The 18,116-nt window shown below is 37.5% G+C and overlaps 1 protein-coding gene across 1 annotated transcript in view; it reads right to left on the reverse strand.

Annotated features, from left to right (window-relative positions):
- Positions 1 to 18,116, reverse strand: part of LOC136857129 (uncharacterized) — a 139,121-nt gene that overhangs the window by 52,200 nt on the left and 68,805 nt on the right. Inside the window, exons 5-6 of the mRNA XM_067135539.2 lie at positions 17,283 to 17,410; positions 10,952 to 11,080 (exon numbers count right to left, since the gene is read on the reverse strand). Of these exons, the coding sequence (XP_066991640.1) occupies positions 10,952 to 11,080; positions 17,283 to 17,410 (257 nt within the window). The remainder of the gene's footprint in view (positions 1 to 10,951; positions 11,081 to 17,282; positions 17,411 to 18,116) is intronic.

Genomic DNA, 18,116 nt, shown 5'->3' on the forward strand with positions numbered 1-18,116 from the left:
AAAAAAAAAAAAAAAAAAAAGAAATGAATCAAACTGTACTCAATTTGCCCATGAGAGATTTTAAGGAACATTTTAGTTTTACAGGACAGTGCATACAAGAAGGATTTTTCTTTTTCTCACAAATTATTGTACCAATAGATTTACCTCCATTTAAGCATTTTATTTATCCATAAATGTTTTACTTCCTGTTTTTCATTGAGAAGTATTTTGAGTCTTGTGCATGTCTATGTATGTAGTTTAAATTCCTTTCATTAGATTCATTCAGATTCTGAAATATTTCTTATACATTCAAATTCTAAAGCATTCCATAGTATTGTGAATAGCTTGCATATAAATGAGTGACAGAATTTTCCTGGAATACTGGTATCTGATTGCTTAAGAAGGGAGTAGATAATAATAATGTTATTGGCTTTATATACCACTGACTACTTTTATGGTTTTCGGAGACACCGAGGGGCCGGAATTTAGTCCTCCAGGAGTTCTTTTATGTGCCAGTAAATCTACTGTCACAAGGCTGATGTATTTGAGCACCTTCCAATACCACTGGACTGAGCCAGGATCAAACCTGCCAAGTTGGGGTCAGAAAGCCAGCGCCTCAACCATCTGAGCCACTCAGCCCGGCAAAGAGAGTAGAAAAGGTTGAAATAATTGCAAGAAACTCACATCACTATGAGTACTTTTCATGGATTGTTTTTTTTTTTGTTTTTTTTTTGTTTTGTTTTGTATATTTTGTCCATAGGCCTACTCTAATTCATTTACAGCTTCTTAATGTGAAACATGGGTGCTCGCTTTCCAGAAAGCAGTTTCTCTTATGTTTGACCTGCTGCTGCCAGTATAAACCTCTTTGTCTCTGTTTCTCTCCTTGTGTTCAACTTTATCTTACATATCAAACACATCCAGTGGTATAGTGCTAAATTTTTCATTCCCATGTCCTTGTCCTCATGTTTTTTTTCTTCCTTCTTTTCTATTGCTCCTTTTTCTCACTCTAGACATCTCATTGTATAGGGAGTATATTTAAGACTTCCCACTTCTGTTCACAGGCTGTGGGAATCCCCATGCGGATGCCACATGGCAGGGACTCTCAAATGTCCAAAATCTCATGCGTGCAAACTGAAGCGCAGGAGTTGTATGCACTGTGCATCAGTCTGACTCGGCTCAGTTTGGACCAGCGTTTTGTCTCAGGGTGGTTCGGCTAAGCTCGGCTCGACTGTTCGGATGATGGAGCACTGCAGAGGAAGTGAGGAAGGGGGAGAGAGCACTATTGCTCAAAATTAAGGAGTGGGGTCTGCACTCTCGTCAACCTGGCAAAGTCGTCTTTTGCACCGTGCACCGTGCAATGCACCCTAAGAGGCCCTGCCATATGGCATGTGTCAAGTCTAGTGTGATAAGAAGTGTTGACAGCTGAGCCAGTGCTCAGTTCACTAGTAACAATTGGACTTTTAGAGGTATGTTGTAAGGTTATTATCATGATGGTGAAGTACACTACTGCACAGAGAATATTTTTGATCAAGTGTTATTTGCACAAGAAGAAGAATAAACCAGTTCTTAAGGTTCCTTTGAAAATTCCATAGAGAGTTCCCTGGTTCTACAGTACCATAAAAACGTTACATGCATCAACTCGTTCACAAGAGGCATAGTACTGGTTCCATAACTAATAAGAAAAAACAGTGAAGGAGAACAGCTCTCACACAAGAGAGGTTAGAAGATATACAGCCAAGACTACAAGTTAGTCCGCATAAGTCACTTTGGAGAGTAGCTCAGGAAACACGTAAATCACATTCATAAGCACATTATGCAACAAAATTATTACATTTATGATCTTACCGAACTCATTCAGTCCATAATATACAGCCTACAGATTTCATTGCACGAACAAGATTTTGCAATTGGCTAATGAATAGTGTCCACGGTGGTATTGTGGATCCAAGCTTTCTTTTTATGAGTGACGAAGCAGGGTTTCATTTGAGTGGATATGTCGCTTCACTTAACGGCAGGATCTGGGACACAGAGAACTTGCGCGTTTTATAGCCAGGACCTCTGCACAATGTAAAAGTGAGTGTATGGTGCACGATTAGTGCCCGACGAGTTATCGGTCTGATATTTTTTCAGGAGACAATTTACTTTCAACCGTTACATTCTCAACCTTCTCAAACCATTTTTTGCTGAACTGACTGAAGAAGAAAAAAGAAGGTACGATTATTTCCAACAAGATGGTGTTACGGCTCATATGGTGTGTAGCTCTTTGAGATGGTTGCAGGAAGTGTTCGATGATGATCAGATCATCAATAAAGGCTTATGATCCCCTCGTTCACCTGATTTAAGCACCTGTGACTTTCACTTCATCTTCTGTAAATACTGGTGAGTTCAGTTTCATTCATTTATTTATTTATTTATTTATTTATTTATTTATTTACTCTGAGCATGTATATAGCTGGTGAGTTCAGTTCTGTTTAGTTTCTATAGGCATAATCATGCTGCTTGTTACGGGCACTGCCCTTGCTGTCACCGCTTCTCTGCACTCCTATGCCTCAGTACTCCGCGATGAAGTCTTAAAATATACTCCCTGTATTTTTCCTAACCTACACTTAACTCTCGATTAACTGAGATAATGTAGGGTTAAGGCTTCGCGGATAAGTAAAATCACAGTTAACCCACAAAAAGTTAAAAATAGAACAGGCATACTGAAAGTACAGTTAAAATGATAATAAATTATACTACTGTATGGCATTGTTATTTTATTAACTTACCCAATATGTTGCAGTAAAAGTAGCATTTGGCACAATTAATAAATGGAAAAATAAATTGCACTTTTCGTTGAAACTAATAAGGCAAAGAAAAATATTCAGACTACCTAACTTTACTCTTTCTGCAAATAATCAGTCATGGTTTTCTGCTTTTGTGCCGAGAAACACTTTTTCTTTATTTTGCTTCTCAAGTTTCTCAAAACAAGTTTTTCAGTTGATGAGAGCATCATCCTGGCCCTCGATGTACTCTAGCAATGAATCGATATTTGCCAGAGCAGCCCCATGAGTAACTGTTTGTTGTGTGGCGCGAGCGGTTGTTTCCCCATCCTCATCACTTTCACTTCCTGCTCCCTACCTGCTCTTTACTTTGTCAACAATCTGTTTGTCTGGCAGCTCATCGTAGCCTTGGTCATTCTGGTCACATTCAAACCACTGACGAATATTGTCTTCGTCAACTTCCTCTCCACCTGGGACAGTTTTTACAGCTTTATTTACTGTACTAACTATATTTGCTTCATCAAATATGAGAAATCCATTGTCTTCAGAAATATTTGGGATGATTTTTTTTCCAAGACTGCACAATTGTAAATGGTTTTGTTTTTCCCAAGTTGAATGAATCTCATAAATAGCATTGAGAATTGTAAATTGTTTCTAAAAATGTTTAAATCATTGCCCTCTTCAGTCCCCTTTTGAAGAAGAGATGACCGATAATTTCTTTTAAGTGCAGATATTACACTGTGGTCCATAGGCTGGATTATTGCAGTGACATTGGGAGGCAAAAATTTTGCATAAATGTTGCCACCTGATGATTTTAAAATGGTTTGATTTGGGTGTGAGGGCATATTGTCTATCAAAAGAATGGCCTTTTCTGAGAGTCCATTTTACTTTAAATATTTATGAACTTCCGGGACGAAGTTATTGTCAAACCAAAGCTTAAAAATCTCACTGTTCATCCAAGCAGACTTTTGGTTCTTGTACACAACAGACAAATTTTTGCTCTCTGTACCTTTCAAAGAGCGAAGTTCTTTTGCTATTCCAATGGCGAGTAAGCGTAATTTATGAGTGCCTGTTGCATTCACGCAGGTCATAATTGTCATCCTTTCTTTAGATGCTTTATAGCCTGGTGCAGTATGCTCCTGTTTGAAAGCAAGAGTACGGGTTAGTAGGCATTTCGAATACAGGCCAGACTCATCCGCATTGTAAATTTGTTCTGTGACCAAACCCTCATCCAGAACAAATTTTTCAAAATTCGAATTGAACTGTTGAGCAGCTTCTGTGTTTCCACTTAACAACTCGCCTTTTGCGCTGACATCACGGATGCCACGTCACTGTTTAAAGCGTGTAAACCATCCAGATGATACATCAATATCACCCTCCATCCCAAGAGCTTTGAAGAAAACTTTTGCTTTATTCATACAGATCGGTCCCAATACTGGAATCCTTTGAACTCGCTGTTGTGAAAACCACTCCAACATGCATTGGTCAAGCTCCACAAACGTAGATTTTAGCACAGTTTTTCAGTTTGCCATACCACTGTTTGCATTGGACAAACAAGCAAATGATAGAAGTTTGTCTTTGTTGCGTAAAATATCCTGCACGGTGGAATCGCCAACGTTATATTGGACACACACCTGTTTAATGGTAGGACCTCATTCTGTATTTTGTACAATATCCAACTTCTGTTGAATCGTCAAAACGACATGCTTCCGTTTTATTGCCATTGTTTGCGAACTGAACTGCACTGAACAAAAACAAGACAATGACTGAGAGTGGGGTGGTGTGGAGTAGAGCAGGTGCTTGCTGCCAGTGACACACCAGCTACAAATAATTTCAAGGTCACGTCACCCCTGGCACTATTACGTCTCGGCAATATTATCCCGACCCTTTGTAATTCTTTATTACTGTAACTCCTAACACTTGTGCCTTTTTTAGTGTTTTTGATATCGCAGTTAATCCGCAACACGGTTGATCCAATTACGGGAAGTCGAGAGTTGAGTGTATTAGGTTTCTATCCGAGTTCCGATCTTTATCTCTATAATACTTCAGTCATTTATTTGTTTCTTTCCATTTAATGTAATTAAAAACCATAATAGTTCTATCTGTCTATATTAAGAATGCTCCTCAATGCGAGGTTTCTCTCCAGCTAAACAACACAACAAAATACATCAGCATCATGATTTAACTTAAAACAAATCAAGATGAAAATCAAGAACACACTAAGAAATTGTTAGGTACACTTCAGTGACATTTTTCTATTTCTCTTGTTCTTTAGCATCCATTAACAGGCCATACTTTTGCATGAACATCAGTATGTTATGTGACCTGTTAGATAATTGGTGACCTCTTCTCCTTCCTGCTGGCTTCCATTCTTTCATGATCTTTGGTGTACAGATGCCAACCATTCTCTGCACCTGTCCATACCAGCATAATCTCCTCCAATCTATATCATCTAATATATTTGTCTCAGCATGCATCCATCTTCATATCTGTGTTCCTTATCCTTTCTCACCTTGATTTTGTGGCTGGTCTCCAAAAATCCATTTCAACTATGAGTAGCTTTTCTCTGTTGTTCATTGTTCACACTTCGGCACCGTATAATTCTATGCTCTGCAGTATTGACTTACAGATTATGGTCTCCATCATTCTATTTATTATGTTTTGTCCCCATAAAACTGGGTTATGCACACCATTGGTCTTCCTGTCATTTCTGACCCTCTTCAAAATCTCTGTATTAGAGGTTCCATCAGTTTTTAGAATAGAACCTGGGTAACAGAAGTTCTTAGCTTTCATATTTTCCCCCCATCTATATAAAGATCACCAGGGTCATTTGATAGGTACTCTGTTTTATTTAAAATTTATCTTTAATCCCTACTTCTGGTATTTGAAAGATAACTTATTGCACATATAGTTCTACTTTGCTGTCATTTCTATAAATCGGGTACATTAAATGATCATGGAGCTGGCACTATCCTTGTCCGAAAGTCTTCTGCCTATCTGTGGTTTTATAGCTATGGAGTAACAGAGGGCTTGGATTCCACTGATCCAGAGGATGTCCATGTAGTTCTGGTAGTTGAAGAGATGACCGATAATTTCTTTTAAGTGCAGATATTACGCCACGGTCCATAGGCTGGATTATTACAGTGACATTGGGAGGCAAAAATTTTGCATAAATGTTGCCACCTGCTGATTTTAAAATGGTTTGATTTGGGTGCGAGGGCGCGTTGTCTATCAAAAGAACGGCCTTTTCCGAGAGTCCATTTGACTTTAAATATTTACAAAGTTATTGTCAAACCATAGCTGAAAACTGAACTCACCTCGATCATGCGTACAGGAATAATTTGTGAACAACCCAGAAACTGATGTAAATCTTCCAGGATACAGAGAAGATGTCCATGTAGTTCTACAAACCAAAGGGCTGATTACATGGTTTATGAGAAGTGTTGAATGAGTTGGTGTTAGTTGCGAATTCATTTGACTGAACTCACCTTGACCATGTGTACAGGTATAACTTGTGAACAACCCAGAAACTGATATAAATCTTGCAGGATACAGTTAAGGTCCATGCAAAAGTATAGCCTGGTAATGTATTCTAAAGATCAAGAGAAATGGAAAAATGTCACTGAAGTGTACCTAACAGAGTTTTCTTGTGTGTTCTTGATTTTCGTCATGATTTTTTTTTGTAAGTTAATCATGATGTTTATTACAGAGGAAGTAGAAAGCTTAAACTATATAGGCCTATGCAGAAAAATCTTGCATTTTCTGTAAAATTAGCTGATACTTCAGCTAGCCAGTATTCTTTGTCAAGAATAGGCATCTTATTTATCAGACTTGATTATATTTTGAGGTTCATAAGATTGAGAACTTTCCAAGGATGTTGTAGCGCAAACATGTTGCTGTAAATTGTTGACAAGAGCAGTTCAGATAACTATTGAAGACAATTCAGTTGTTTTTTGTTGTTGAAGTAATTGCTCCAAATTTCACTTTCTCAACTGCTTTTTAGAATTCTAGATTTTTTGTGTCAGGTCACTCTTTCAGTTGATTCTCCACTGAATCAGCAATTTATTTCTGCCAACAGAGTAAGTTCAAATAATGCATCATACATTCAAGCTAATCCTTCTTCTCAATACTTGGCATTTGGACAGGGCATGGTAGTGTCTCAAGTGTTGGCACATCTAATTTGGTCATTGCAAATCTAGCATCGTGTCTATTGAGAGAGATATCCCTGTCTTTCTTTCTTTTCCAGGTCTGAGAGTTCCTTACTTACTGTTGTCTCAGCTGCATATAAGCATTCAGGTTTGACTACAGTACTGTAATGCCTGTACATGGCCTGATAGAACAGTGATTTTGATTCGTAAATGGTCTGATATAGCCTGAAAGCTGTTTCCATGTTTATCATCCGTTCTTCATTTGCTGTCTTTTCTTGATGTTTGGAGTCAGAATCTCACCTAGGCACTTGAATTTCTTACCTCATTTGATGGGTCCATACTTAGTCTTCATTGTCCAGGATGAATCTATGGCATTTTAGTTCATGTACTGCATCTTTGGGAAAGATATTTGCAATCTTCTGAGGACTTTAATCTGGTTAGTTGCAATTTGTAGCTTCTCTGCAAAAACTTTACATCATCAGCAAATGTGGGGCATTCAAATTTAAGCCCAGTTCATTTTGAGACCTAATCTAATTCCATTTGGAAAGTTGAAAGTTTTTGCCATTCCCTGATAACTTGCTCTGAAACACATTTAAACAAGATTGGAAAGAGACCATCTTATCTTAAACCTATTTTGATTTCAAAGGATTATGATAGTTTATCAGTGTTTGTTGGATAAGTGTTGTAAGTATTATCAACTATTCCAAATTCATTAAGCACTTTTATTAATATATTCCGGTCTGTGTGGATTGAAGTCCACAAATGTCATGATTGCTTTCTTGTCTGCTGCTAATATCTTTGTTTTGGTTAAGGTCTTGATGATAAAAATCTGTTCTGCACATGACTGTCCTTTTCTAAAGCTAGCTTGGTATTCTCCTAGCTCTAGATCTATGTGTTTTTCTATCCTACACTGGAGGGCTATGGAAAGTATCATGTAGGCAGCTGGTAGAAGTGATATTCCTGTGTAATTATTGACATTTGTTTTGTCTCCTTTCTTGTGCAGCAGGTGGATTACAACATCCCTCCATTCATCTGGGATCTCTCCTATGAGCCAGATTAATTGAATAGTTGACATCTTGTTTTTTAAGGTTATGACTGATAATTGTAACTGAGAAACTTAGCTCAATTAGCAACATAAATGTTTGAGATATTGATTAAGTTACAGACAGATTTCTTTCAAAAAGGAACACTACATGTTATTTTGCATCAAATACATATCACACATAAACATAATTATCTGTCAGTAAACAGAATGCACAGTCCTGAAACACAACAATAATCAATTCACTGTTTAAAATCAATTATTTAAATGAAAAAGTAGAAGAATTTTGGTCACAATTTGAAGAAAAACAGTTCAGAACTCTGGAAAAACATCTCAAGATGATATAGATGTTGATTCCCATAGGGAATCTGAAATATTTGTTCCGAATGAGTAAATTTATAATACCAATATAAATGGTCCGTTATTGGACATTATACATTTTCCAGCCAACTCATTCCTGGTTGCCAGCACTTCGCTCCCATGTGCTAGGCTGGGCTCATCAGTTGGTACCTAGCACACCTACCAAGACGCTGGCTAGTGCATACCGTGGAGGCCATTACGTAGGCTAATTGTAGCCACTGGCAGTGCCAATGCACTATGAGAGACTTTGTCTCATTATCAAAAATTGATGCCTGCTTGGCCATCAGATGATATAGATGTTGATTCCCATGGTTATTAGGTCGTGGGATCCGAACCCACTGGTGTCTAGTTGGCCATTTTTGTTCTGTACTTAACATCTCTTCAACACGTACTAAACGTACGTAGCACGACCTAATAGGTTGAAAGTCGGTTTCGATTACAATGCGGTCGTGAAAATTCAATATTCATTGACTTGGCCCTCAATTGCAATTTAAATGCACTTTACAGTGTGATGGTAGTAGTACCAGACCTGTAGCTTAGATCCTTTCCAACAGAACAAAGAGGCCTAGGCCACCATAGCTCAATTGGTAGAGCAACCGGCGCAAAATCGGGAGGTTGTGGGTTTGGATCCCACTGGTGTCTCGTTGGCCATTTTTGTTCTGTATTTAACATCTCTTCAACACGAACTAAATGTACATAATACGATCTAATAGGTTGAAAGTCGGTTTCGATTCAGGTACCAGTAACATTATCTGACCATACATCCATACCCTACATCACTGCCTGCATGGTTGCTATGGTTATGCTTTTGTCACACATTTTGTCACATCACATACACAGATTTTCGGATGACCCCCAGCCATAAGATATATTTATGTCATAAAGTACTTCAAGTTGTTCCTGTAACTTATCTCCTGCATATTTCAGAAGTTCAGCAACAACTGAATTCTTGCTAGATGCTTTGTTACTTTTCAAGCTCTTTACAATATCCTTAATTTCCAGTTTTTGTTTTGTGGATCCTGGAAGGTCATTTTGTCTTTTGGAGAGTCACAGTTAAGCAGTTCTTTGAAGTATTTAGGTAAGTGTTCACAGCTGTGTTTGTTGCTCATAATCAGTTTACCTTGGTCATTTTGGAAACAGATTTTGGGTGATGAGTAACACTGAAGTTGGGAATAAGTGCTTCATGTTCTGTTTTCTATTTTGGATTTCACTGCTCCACCAACAACAATTCACGAATTCTTTCCGCTAATTTGTTAATTGATTTTAAAATTTATTTCAAAGGTAAATTTACTATCTTCATTTAGGTTGCCTCTATTCAGTTAAGCTTTTATTTAATAATATTGTATTTTTTAAATTCTTCTTCTTTCCTTGAGTAATTAGTATTCTAATTTATTATTAAATTAATATTGATGAGTAAGTTTTTTTTTTTTTGCTAGTTGCTTTACGTCGCACCGACACAGATAGGTCTTATGGCGACGATGGAACAGGAAAGGGCTGGGAGTGGGAAGGAAGCGGCCGTGGCCTTAATTAAGGTACAGCCCCAGCATTTGCCTGGCGTGAAAATGGGAAACCACGGAAAACCATTTTCAGGGCTGCCGACAGTGGGGTTCGAACCTACTATCTCCCGAATACTGGATACTGGCCGCACATAAGCGACTGCAGCTATCGAGCTCGATGATGAGTAAGTAAATGAGTTCTCATTTCACATTATTATCAGAGGTATGCCTTTGGTATCTTTATAAGGTCCCTACCTCTGTGCTGCATTTCAGCCTGGGCTATGCTTGCAGTATGTTCCACCAGTTGCTGATCCAGTGGTATCAGTGTTGAATGCACTTGCCATGTGTCAGCAGTAAGAATAGGCCAAATTCAGACTGGAACATGTGTTGATTGTTCAGGGACTAGCGATGTTAAAGCAAAAGGAATCACTGTATCATCAAAGACTGACCAACTGACTAACTGAGGAGTCATAGATCTAATGCACTACTGTGATAGAGCACTGGACATAATCAAACAGTAGTTCCTGGTATTGCTGATTGCTATCATATTTTGAACACATAATACCAGGTTAATTTCTGGAGGCAAAGGGAGCTTGGCATAGAGCTGCTCACCCTATCATACTTTGTGTCAAGTCTATGAATAGTGAAAAAGCCTTTATCATCTACTCCTTCATGGCTTGCACAGAGATGGCCTTGCTTTTTTTTTTTTTTTTTTTTTTTTTTTTTTTTTTTTTTTTTTTTTTTTTTTTTTTTTTTTTTTTGGAGAGCAAGAATTAAATCACTATGCAGAATTATGGTTTAGGATAAATGAATAAATATTCTTCTGTGGTTTTAATTCATAATTATATGTGGATATTGCTAGCCTGCTTGCAGACTTAAGGCAGACGCTCTTGACAACAGTGGGCAACATCTGCTATGTGTAGGGAACTGCTTGTGATTATATTGGAAAATAGTGTTTTGTGTGGTATGTGATTTGTAGGAATTTTGGGGATAGCACAAACACCAGTCCCTGACAGAGTGAAAGTAACCATTTAAGATTAAAATCCCCATCCTGGCTGGGAATCGAACCCAGGTCCCTCTGAACTGAAAGCCACTGTGCTGACCATTCAGACATGGAGCCAAAATTGTTTTCTATCATAATGAATGATGACAAGCACAAATCACCTCTAAAGTTATGAAGTTCAGAACAACGAATCTGCAATACTTTTATCTTCCAATGGTAATAAGCTTCATTTTGTACGAGGATTGCTAACTTCACTGGTTTATTTTGGCCTGGATTCACTGCCACAGTAGCTGCAACAGAGCAAGAAATTGTTAATTTACCCTTTATTATTCAAAAAACAAGATGCAGAGAGATCAAGAAACTACCAGCTAGTTCTAAGCGATAATGGATCCCACAAGATTTGAGTCCTTAAAATACAAAATATACAGATATTATAACTAGCAGCAATACTGAAAAATATCCTTCATAGAATCTGGATCTGACCATTCATTTCTCCTGAGTTATTAATGTAGGCATTTCTTGTAAAAATACGTAGGGAAATCAATAAGTATCTGCAATTTTGCTGTAATTGTCTTTAGGTTGGCTCTGTGGCATTGTGTGCTTACCAGCCGCTAGATGACACCTTTGTCTTTGTCTGTGGTAGGTTTCAGCATTATCAGATCAGTACAGCTTGTGCTGTTGTGACGTAAAGACGCGTGCGCCACTCATGGTTTGCACCAAGGAAGAACAGTGTTCCGTAATCCACTTTTTGTGGTCTGAGGGTGTACCAGGAGCGGAAATTCATAGAAGACTTTTCAGCACAATACGGGGACAATGTTTTGCCACGAAGAAGTGTTACCAGAAGTGTTTAACAGTTCAAAAGGGGTCGCACGAGTGTGAAGGATCCGGACGTCCATCTGCAACCCTAACTGATGCCAATATTCAACAATTGCATGATATGATCCTGAATAACAGAAGACTGACTGTTGATGACATGGCAAACCATATGCACATTAGCCATGGTTCTGCATATGAAATCATGCATAACAGGTTTAATTTTCACAAAGTCTGTTCGAGACGGGTTCCAAAACAACTCAATAAAGAGCAGAAGCGCAATCGTGTGAGAATCTGTCAGCACCTACTGGATCGTCATGTGGATCATCACTGGAGATGAAATATGGGTTCACCACTTCGAACCAGAGAGCAAACGTCAGAGCATGTAATGGAAGCATCCAATGTGGCAAAACATTGTCCCCATGTATTGCTGAAAGTTTTCTATGAATTTCCACTCCTGGTACACCCTCAGACCACAAAAAGCAGATTACAAAACGCTGTTCTTCCTTGGTGCAGACAGACAGTGGCACGGCCATCTTTATGTCGCAACAGCGCAAACCGTACTGATCTGATAACGCTGAAACCTACCACAGACATAGACAATAGTGCCATCTAGTGGCTGGTGAGCACACAACACTATAGAGCCAACCTAAAGACAATTAGAGCATAATTGCTGATACTTATTGACTTGCCCTCGTATAAGTAAATTTGTATTACAGACTGACTGATATACCTTTCAGTGCCCTGTATTTGATGTAGAGTCAGAGGAGACTTTGAGACTGAGCATACCAAAATAAATAAATAAATAAATAAAATAAATAAATAAGTGATGTCCAAAAACTTGTAAAAGACCCATTATTATTACTACTACTTCCAAAATGAAACAAAATCTTAACTTGTTCCCACTGCAAAGAGGAGACAGGAGATTACTCACATTTCTGCCTATGCTCCAGCCTTAAATTTCAGTTCCAGTTTTTATTCTCATTACTCATATTTTAAGAAAGTATAAACTTTTCAAAGAATCCCACATATGTAAACTTGTGTGTTGCCTTGTATGCATTACATAAATTGGATCATGGTTGACATTACTATCATAAAATAGTAATTTATGTAAGAAGTAGCTAAAAAGTGCTTGATTACAAAGGGGAAGTAAAATATGGCACCGGTTCAGTCCTTCACGATTTGAATATTTGTAGGATAAACATAATAACATTTTCAAATGTACAAATCATAGTTATTTAGGGAAAAAATTCAAGAATGATTGAAACAGCAAAATGTTTTCTTAATTACAGCTTGAACCGCATGGTACATTTAAGGAAGTTTCTTAAGAAGTGTTATTGGGAGGTACATTCAGGGAAACGGAGTGGACTAGGGAGCGGTGATAATGGTATAGGGATCTGGAAATCGAGTAGGAGGACATAAAAATGTTAGTGTTAAACTGTGGAAGGATTGTAAAAAAAAAATTTTAAAAAAAGGAATAGAATTAAGTAATTTAATAGATACATACTTACCAGATATTGTAATAGGGGTTGAACCGTGGCTGAGATATTATATAATGGATGTAGAAATATTCTCACGGAACTGGAATGTGTATCATAGAGATAGGATGGGAATGGTAGGAGAGGGAGTATTCATTCTGGTGAAAGAAGAATTTGTAAGCTATGCAAAAGTTAAAGATGACAAACATGAAATTCTAGGTGTAAGGCTCATTTCTAAAGAAATCAGGCAATGTGATGTCTTTGTAGTGTACAGACCAGGAAAGGGTAGCTCTAATGCTGACTCAGAATTATTCTAAAGTCAAAATGGAACCGGAATGAAGTTCGTTACTTTTCAGAATTATTTGATAAGGTAATCAGCTATGTGGGAAACGATGTGGAAAGGAATGTGATTGTAGCGGAGATCTCAATTTACCAAATGTCAATTGGGAAGGTAATGCAGATGACAAGAAGCATGAACAACAAATGGCAAATAAGTTAATATGGAAAGGACAGCTGATTCAGAAAGTGATGGAACCAACTAGATGGAAGAATATTTCGGACATGGTGCTGGTAAAACCAGATGACCTCTATAGAGAAACCGAACATACTTGTTCGTGGGAAGAGACCAAGAGGAAGACCTTGTGATGTTTGGGAAAAACAGATAATCAAGGGCCTTGAAATTAGAGATGTGAACTGGTGTCACATATATGAGCAGCATAGGGTAGTGATCACAAAGCTGTTTTTATCATAGTTAAAAATAAATGTGACAGAAAGGAAGGTCATAAAAGTAGGACTGTTGGGCAGTGCCATATGACTGATAAGACAGACATTTCATTTGACTGGATTGAATTGGATTTGTTTATTTATCATGAACAGAGTTATTATTTCTCCAATTACAGATGATATAATAAACTCAAATAATAACAATATTAACAGCACTTACTACTAATAATAATAATCACTAAGCAGTATACAATACTGTATTTACATATTTATATGAGAGAGTTTCTAAAAAGTAATTATGTTTGGTGGAAAATGGTAAATAAAAATGTAAACAGATTATGGGATGGATTTAAAGCAACTGTTGAGGAATGTGAAAACAGGTATGTACACAGTTATGCACCTTTAAAGGTGGTAATGAATGGTAAAGACCCACTGTATTATAACAGAGAAGTAAAGAGTAAGGAGGAAGTGCAGGTTGGAAAGAAATAGGGTTAGAAATGATTTTGGAAGTAAGGAGAATGATGGGTAGCATAATTACAGTCGTACAAATTTTAGTGAAAAATGGGAGGGTATGTACAGGTACCAGTACTTAAAGGCAGAAATAGGTTCTAAGAAGGACATTTTAGGAATCATTAATGAACGCGGGAAGTGAGTATGTGAGGTTCTACAGAAAGCAGAAGTATTCAGTCAGCAGTATGTAAAGATTGTAGGTTACAAGGATAATGTCAAGATAGAGGAGGTGACTAATACTGATAAAGTATTAAAATTTACCTATGATAACAAAGACATTTACAGTAAGATACAAAAGTTGAAAACTAGAAAACCATCTGGAATTGATAAGATTTTGGGGGATATACTAAAGACAGTGGGTTGGGATATAGTACCATATCTGAAGTACTTATTTGATTACTGTTGCTTGAAGGCGCTATACCAAATGAATGGAGAATTGCTATAGTAGCCTCTGTGTATAAAGGAAAGGGTGATAAACATAAAACTGAAAATTACAGGCCAGTCAATTTGACATGTGTTGCATGTAAGATTTCAGGGAGCATTATTTCTGATTATATTAGACATGTTTGCAAAATTAATAACTGATTCGATAGAAGGCAGTTCGGGTTTAGGAAAGGTTATTCCACTGAAGTTCAACTTGTAGGATTCCAGCAAGATATAGCAGATATCTTAAGATGGGGGAGGGCAAATGGCTGAATCGCAATTGAACTATTTAAGGCATTTGATAGGGTAGATCATGGGAGACTGCTGGCAAAAATGAGTGAAATTGGACTAGACAAAAGAGTGACTGAATGATTGGCTATATTTCTAGAAAGTAGAACTCATAGAATTAGATTAGGTGAAGCATTATCTGATCCTGTTATGATAAAGAGGGGGCTCCCAAAGGGGAATATTATTGGACCTGTATGTTTTCTTATATATATAAATTATATGAGGAAAGAACTGGAATCGGAGATATGGCTTTTTGTGGGTGATGTTCTACTGTATAGAGTAATAAATTAGAAGTTACAAGATTGTGAGCCACTGCAAAAACTCCTCGATAACATTATGCGAGGGACAGCAGGCAATCGTATGATAATAAACGGGGTTAAAAGTCAGGTTGTGAGTTTCACTAATAGGAAAAGCCCTCTCAGTTGTGTTAATGAGGTGAAAGTTCCTTTCGGTAATCACTGTAAGTACCTCGGTGTTAAAATAAGAAAAGATCTTCATTGAGGTAATCACATAAGCAGGATTGTAAATAAAGTGTACCGGTACATGGTTATGTGGGTATTTAGGGGTTGTAGTAAGTAAAAACAAAAATGGATAAAATAAGGAATGTGGATATCCGACAACAGCTTGGATTGGAAAGAAGCTTGCTGGAGACTCTAGAAGTGAATAGATTGCAATGGTATGGTCACATGAAAAGAATGAACCCTCACAGGACTCCTCAAACATACTTTGACCACAATGTTCCTGGGAAGAGACCAAGAGGAAGACCTCGTGATGTTTGGGAAAAACAGATAATGAAGGGTCTTGAAATTAGAGATGTGAACTGGTGTCGCATATATGAGCAGCATCTGTGGATGGATAGAACAAACTGGAGGAGGCTCGTACACAACCACACCCGGCTTGCTGGAGCGAAGAAATGATGATGATGATGAGTAAAGGGCATGTAAGTCTCTGTTAAGACCCCAACTACGGTATGGTACCCTTACCAGGATTACTTGATTCGAGAACTGGAAAAAATCCAAAGAAAAGCAGCTCGATTTCTTCTGGGTTGATTTCTGACAAAAGAGTAGCGTTACAAAACTATTGCTAAGTTTGGGCTGGGAAGACCTGGGAGAAAGAAGACAAGCTACTTGACTAAGCGGTATGTGAGTGACAACTCTCATGACCTGACATTGGTGGTGATAATAAATAAATTATTTTTATGATCATTTTGCTTAAGTGGTATGTTCTGAGCTGTCGGTGAAGAGATGGCGTGGAATGAGATTAGTAGACGAATATGTTTGAGTGGTATTTTTAAAAGTAAAGATCTAAATATGAAGATAACGTTGGAATTCAAGAGTACAAATAGGGACAAATACTTGTTTAGAGAAAGAGGAGTTAGGGTTTGGAATAATTTACCAAGTGAAATGTTCAATAAATTTCCTAATTTTTTTTTTTTTTTTTTGCAATTATTTAAGAAAATATTAGGTAAAATACAGATAGGGAATCTGCCACCTGGGCAACTGCCCTAAATGCAGATCAGTGGTGATTGATCATAGTATTCAATTAATATACAGTAGAGGTTTTCCCCTTAAAACAAGCTTTTCACACACATTTTATTAATTTGGGAAACATGAGGTATATGCCACTATCATTACTATGTTCAAGAAAGGCGATAATGGGGTTTGTGGTAACTGTCGTGGAATATCACTTCTCTCCATTGTGGGTTAAGTTCTTACTAGAATGTTGCTTAATCATTTCCAGATTATCTCCACAAGGATCATCCCTAAGTCCCAGTGTGTTTTTCGAACCTCCAGAGGCACAACTGACATGATCTTCTATACAAGACAGCTCCAAGAAAAGTACAGAGAGGAATAGGAAACTCCTTTTCCTTTTTTTATGACCTGGGAAACGCATTTGATCAATCCTGAGATCAGCCATGTGGGTAGTGCTGAAAGGCACAACAGAAACCCTGAAAACTCTGAAGTTATTGTGAATATATTGTTGCATATTTTGAGACTTTTAATGCATATCTCAACACTATTTATAACATTATTTGGGCTGTACTATATTTCAATGTTCATACTCCTTCGTTTTTGTCTGTATAACTTCAGGTTACTATTCTTGTTCCCTTTGTATAGTTCTATTGATCCCTCTACTCTGCAGTATTATTTTTTCCTTCCTGCTTCTTATCTTTAGTTACAGTATACATTCCTGCTCTATAGTGCCTTTGTGAGGGACACGAATGAAAGAGAAGGTTTTATTTCATTAGTCTACTTACTGCTATATCCTGAGAGAGGCCCGCATTGGCCTGTGGTGGGACCATCAACAGAATTAAGAATAAAGATCTGATCAATATCACAGACGCCACCCAGTTTCCGGGCCAGTTGAACTTTCTCGTACTCAATCCTAAAGGAGAAATAAAAATTATAGCATATTACTGTTTTACTGGTATTACATAATCACAATACTGTAAATACTTGTTTACAAAAAAAATGATGTAAACCCACAACAGGGAGTTATTAAAATAAGCATCACACAGATAAACTGGCAGGATATTTTTAATTAACATCAGTCACAAAAGGCATCCAAAGTCCAGCTCAGCACAAGTCCAATAAACAACATGGGCTCATTTTATTCCATTCTGAAGCAATGAAGAAACATTCACACAACTATACCGACCCCTGTTACCAAAGGTGAAATGGTTTCCTAACCGAGCGTAAACCAAATTGAAAGAAACAAGATTTCCTCTTTTTCTTTCCTTTTGGACAGTTCTGTTCCCAAATTTTCTATAAAGAGTATTCAAAACCATCATAAAAGAGAGACTTTCAATTCTTTCATTTCCACTTGATTACTACAGACGAGACAATTGTCTTTTATTGGATTATGTTTGTCACACAAATCGCTGCGGTACTCAGTTCAGCCAGCATACACCCTTAAGACACCATGGCCAAACAAATTCCATGGTGCAAGTTTAAGTAACAAGAACAAGTGTTGGCACGAAAAGTTTCAGTCAGCTCCAATAGCCACTATGTGTAGAACAAGCTATGCCATGATTAAGATAGACCCCTGCTCACCTGACCTGTTTTTATGGTAGCACAACATGACAAGAACA

Source organism: Anabrus simplex, chromosome 1 (assembly GCF_040414725.1).
Source record: "Anabrus simplex isolate iqAnaSimp1 chromosome 1, ASM4041472v1, whole genome shotgun sequence".
NCBI lineage: Eukaryota > Metazoa > Arthropoda > Insecta > Orthoptera > Tettigoniidae > Anabrus > Anabrus simplex.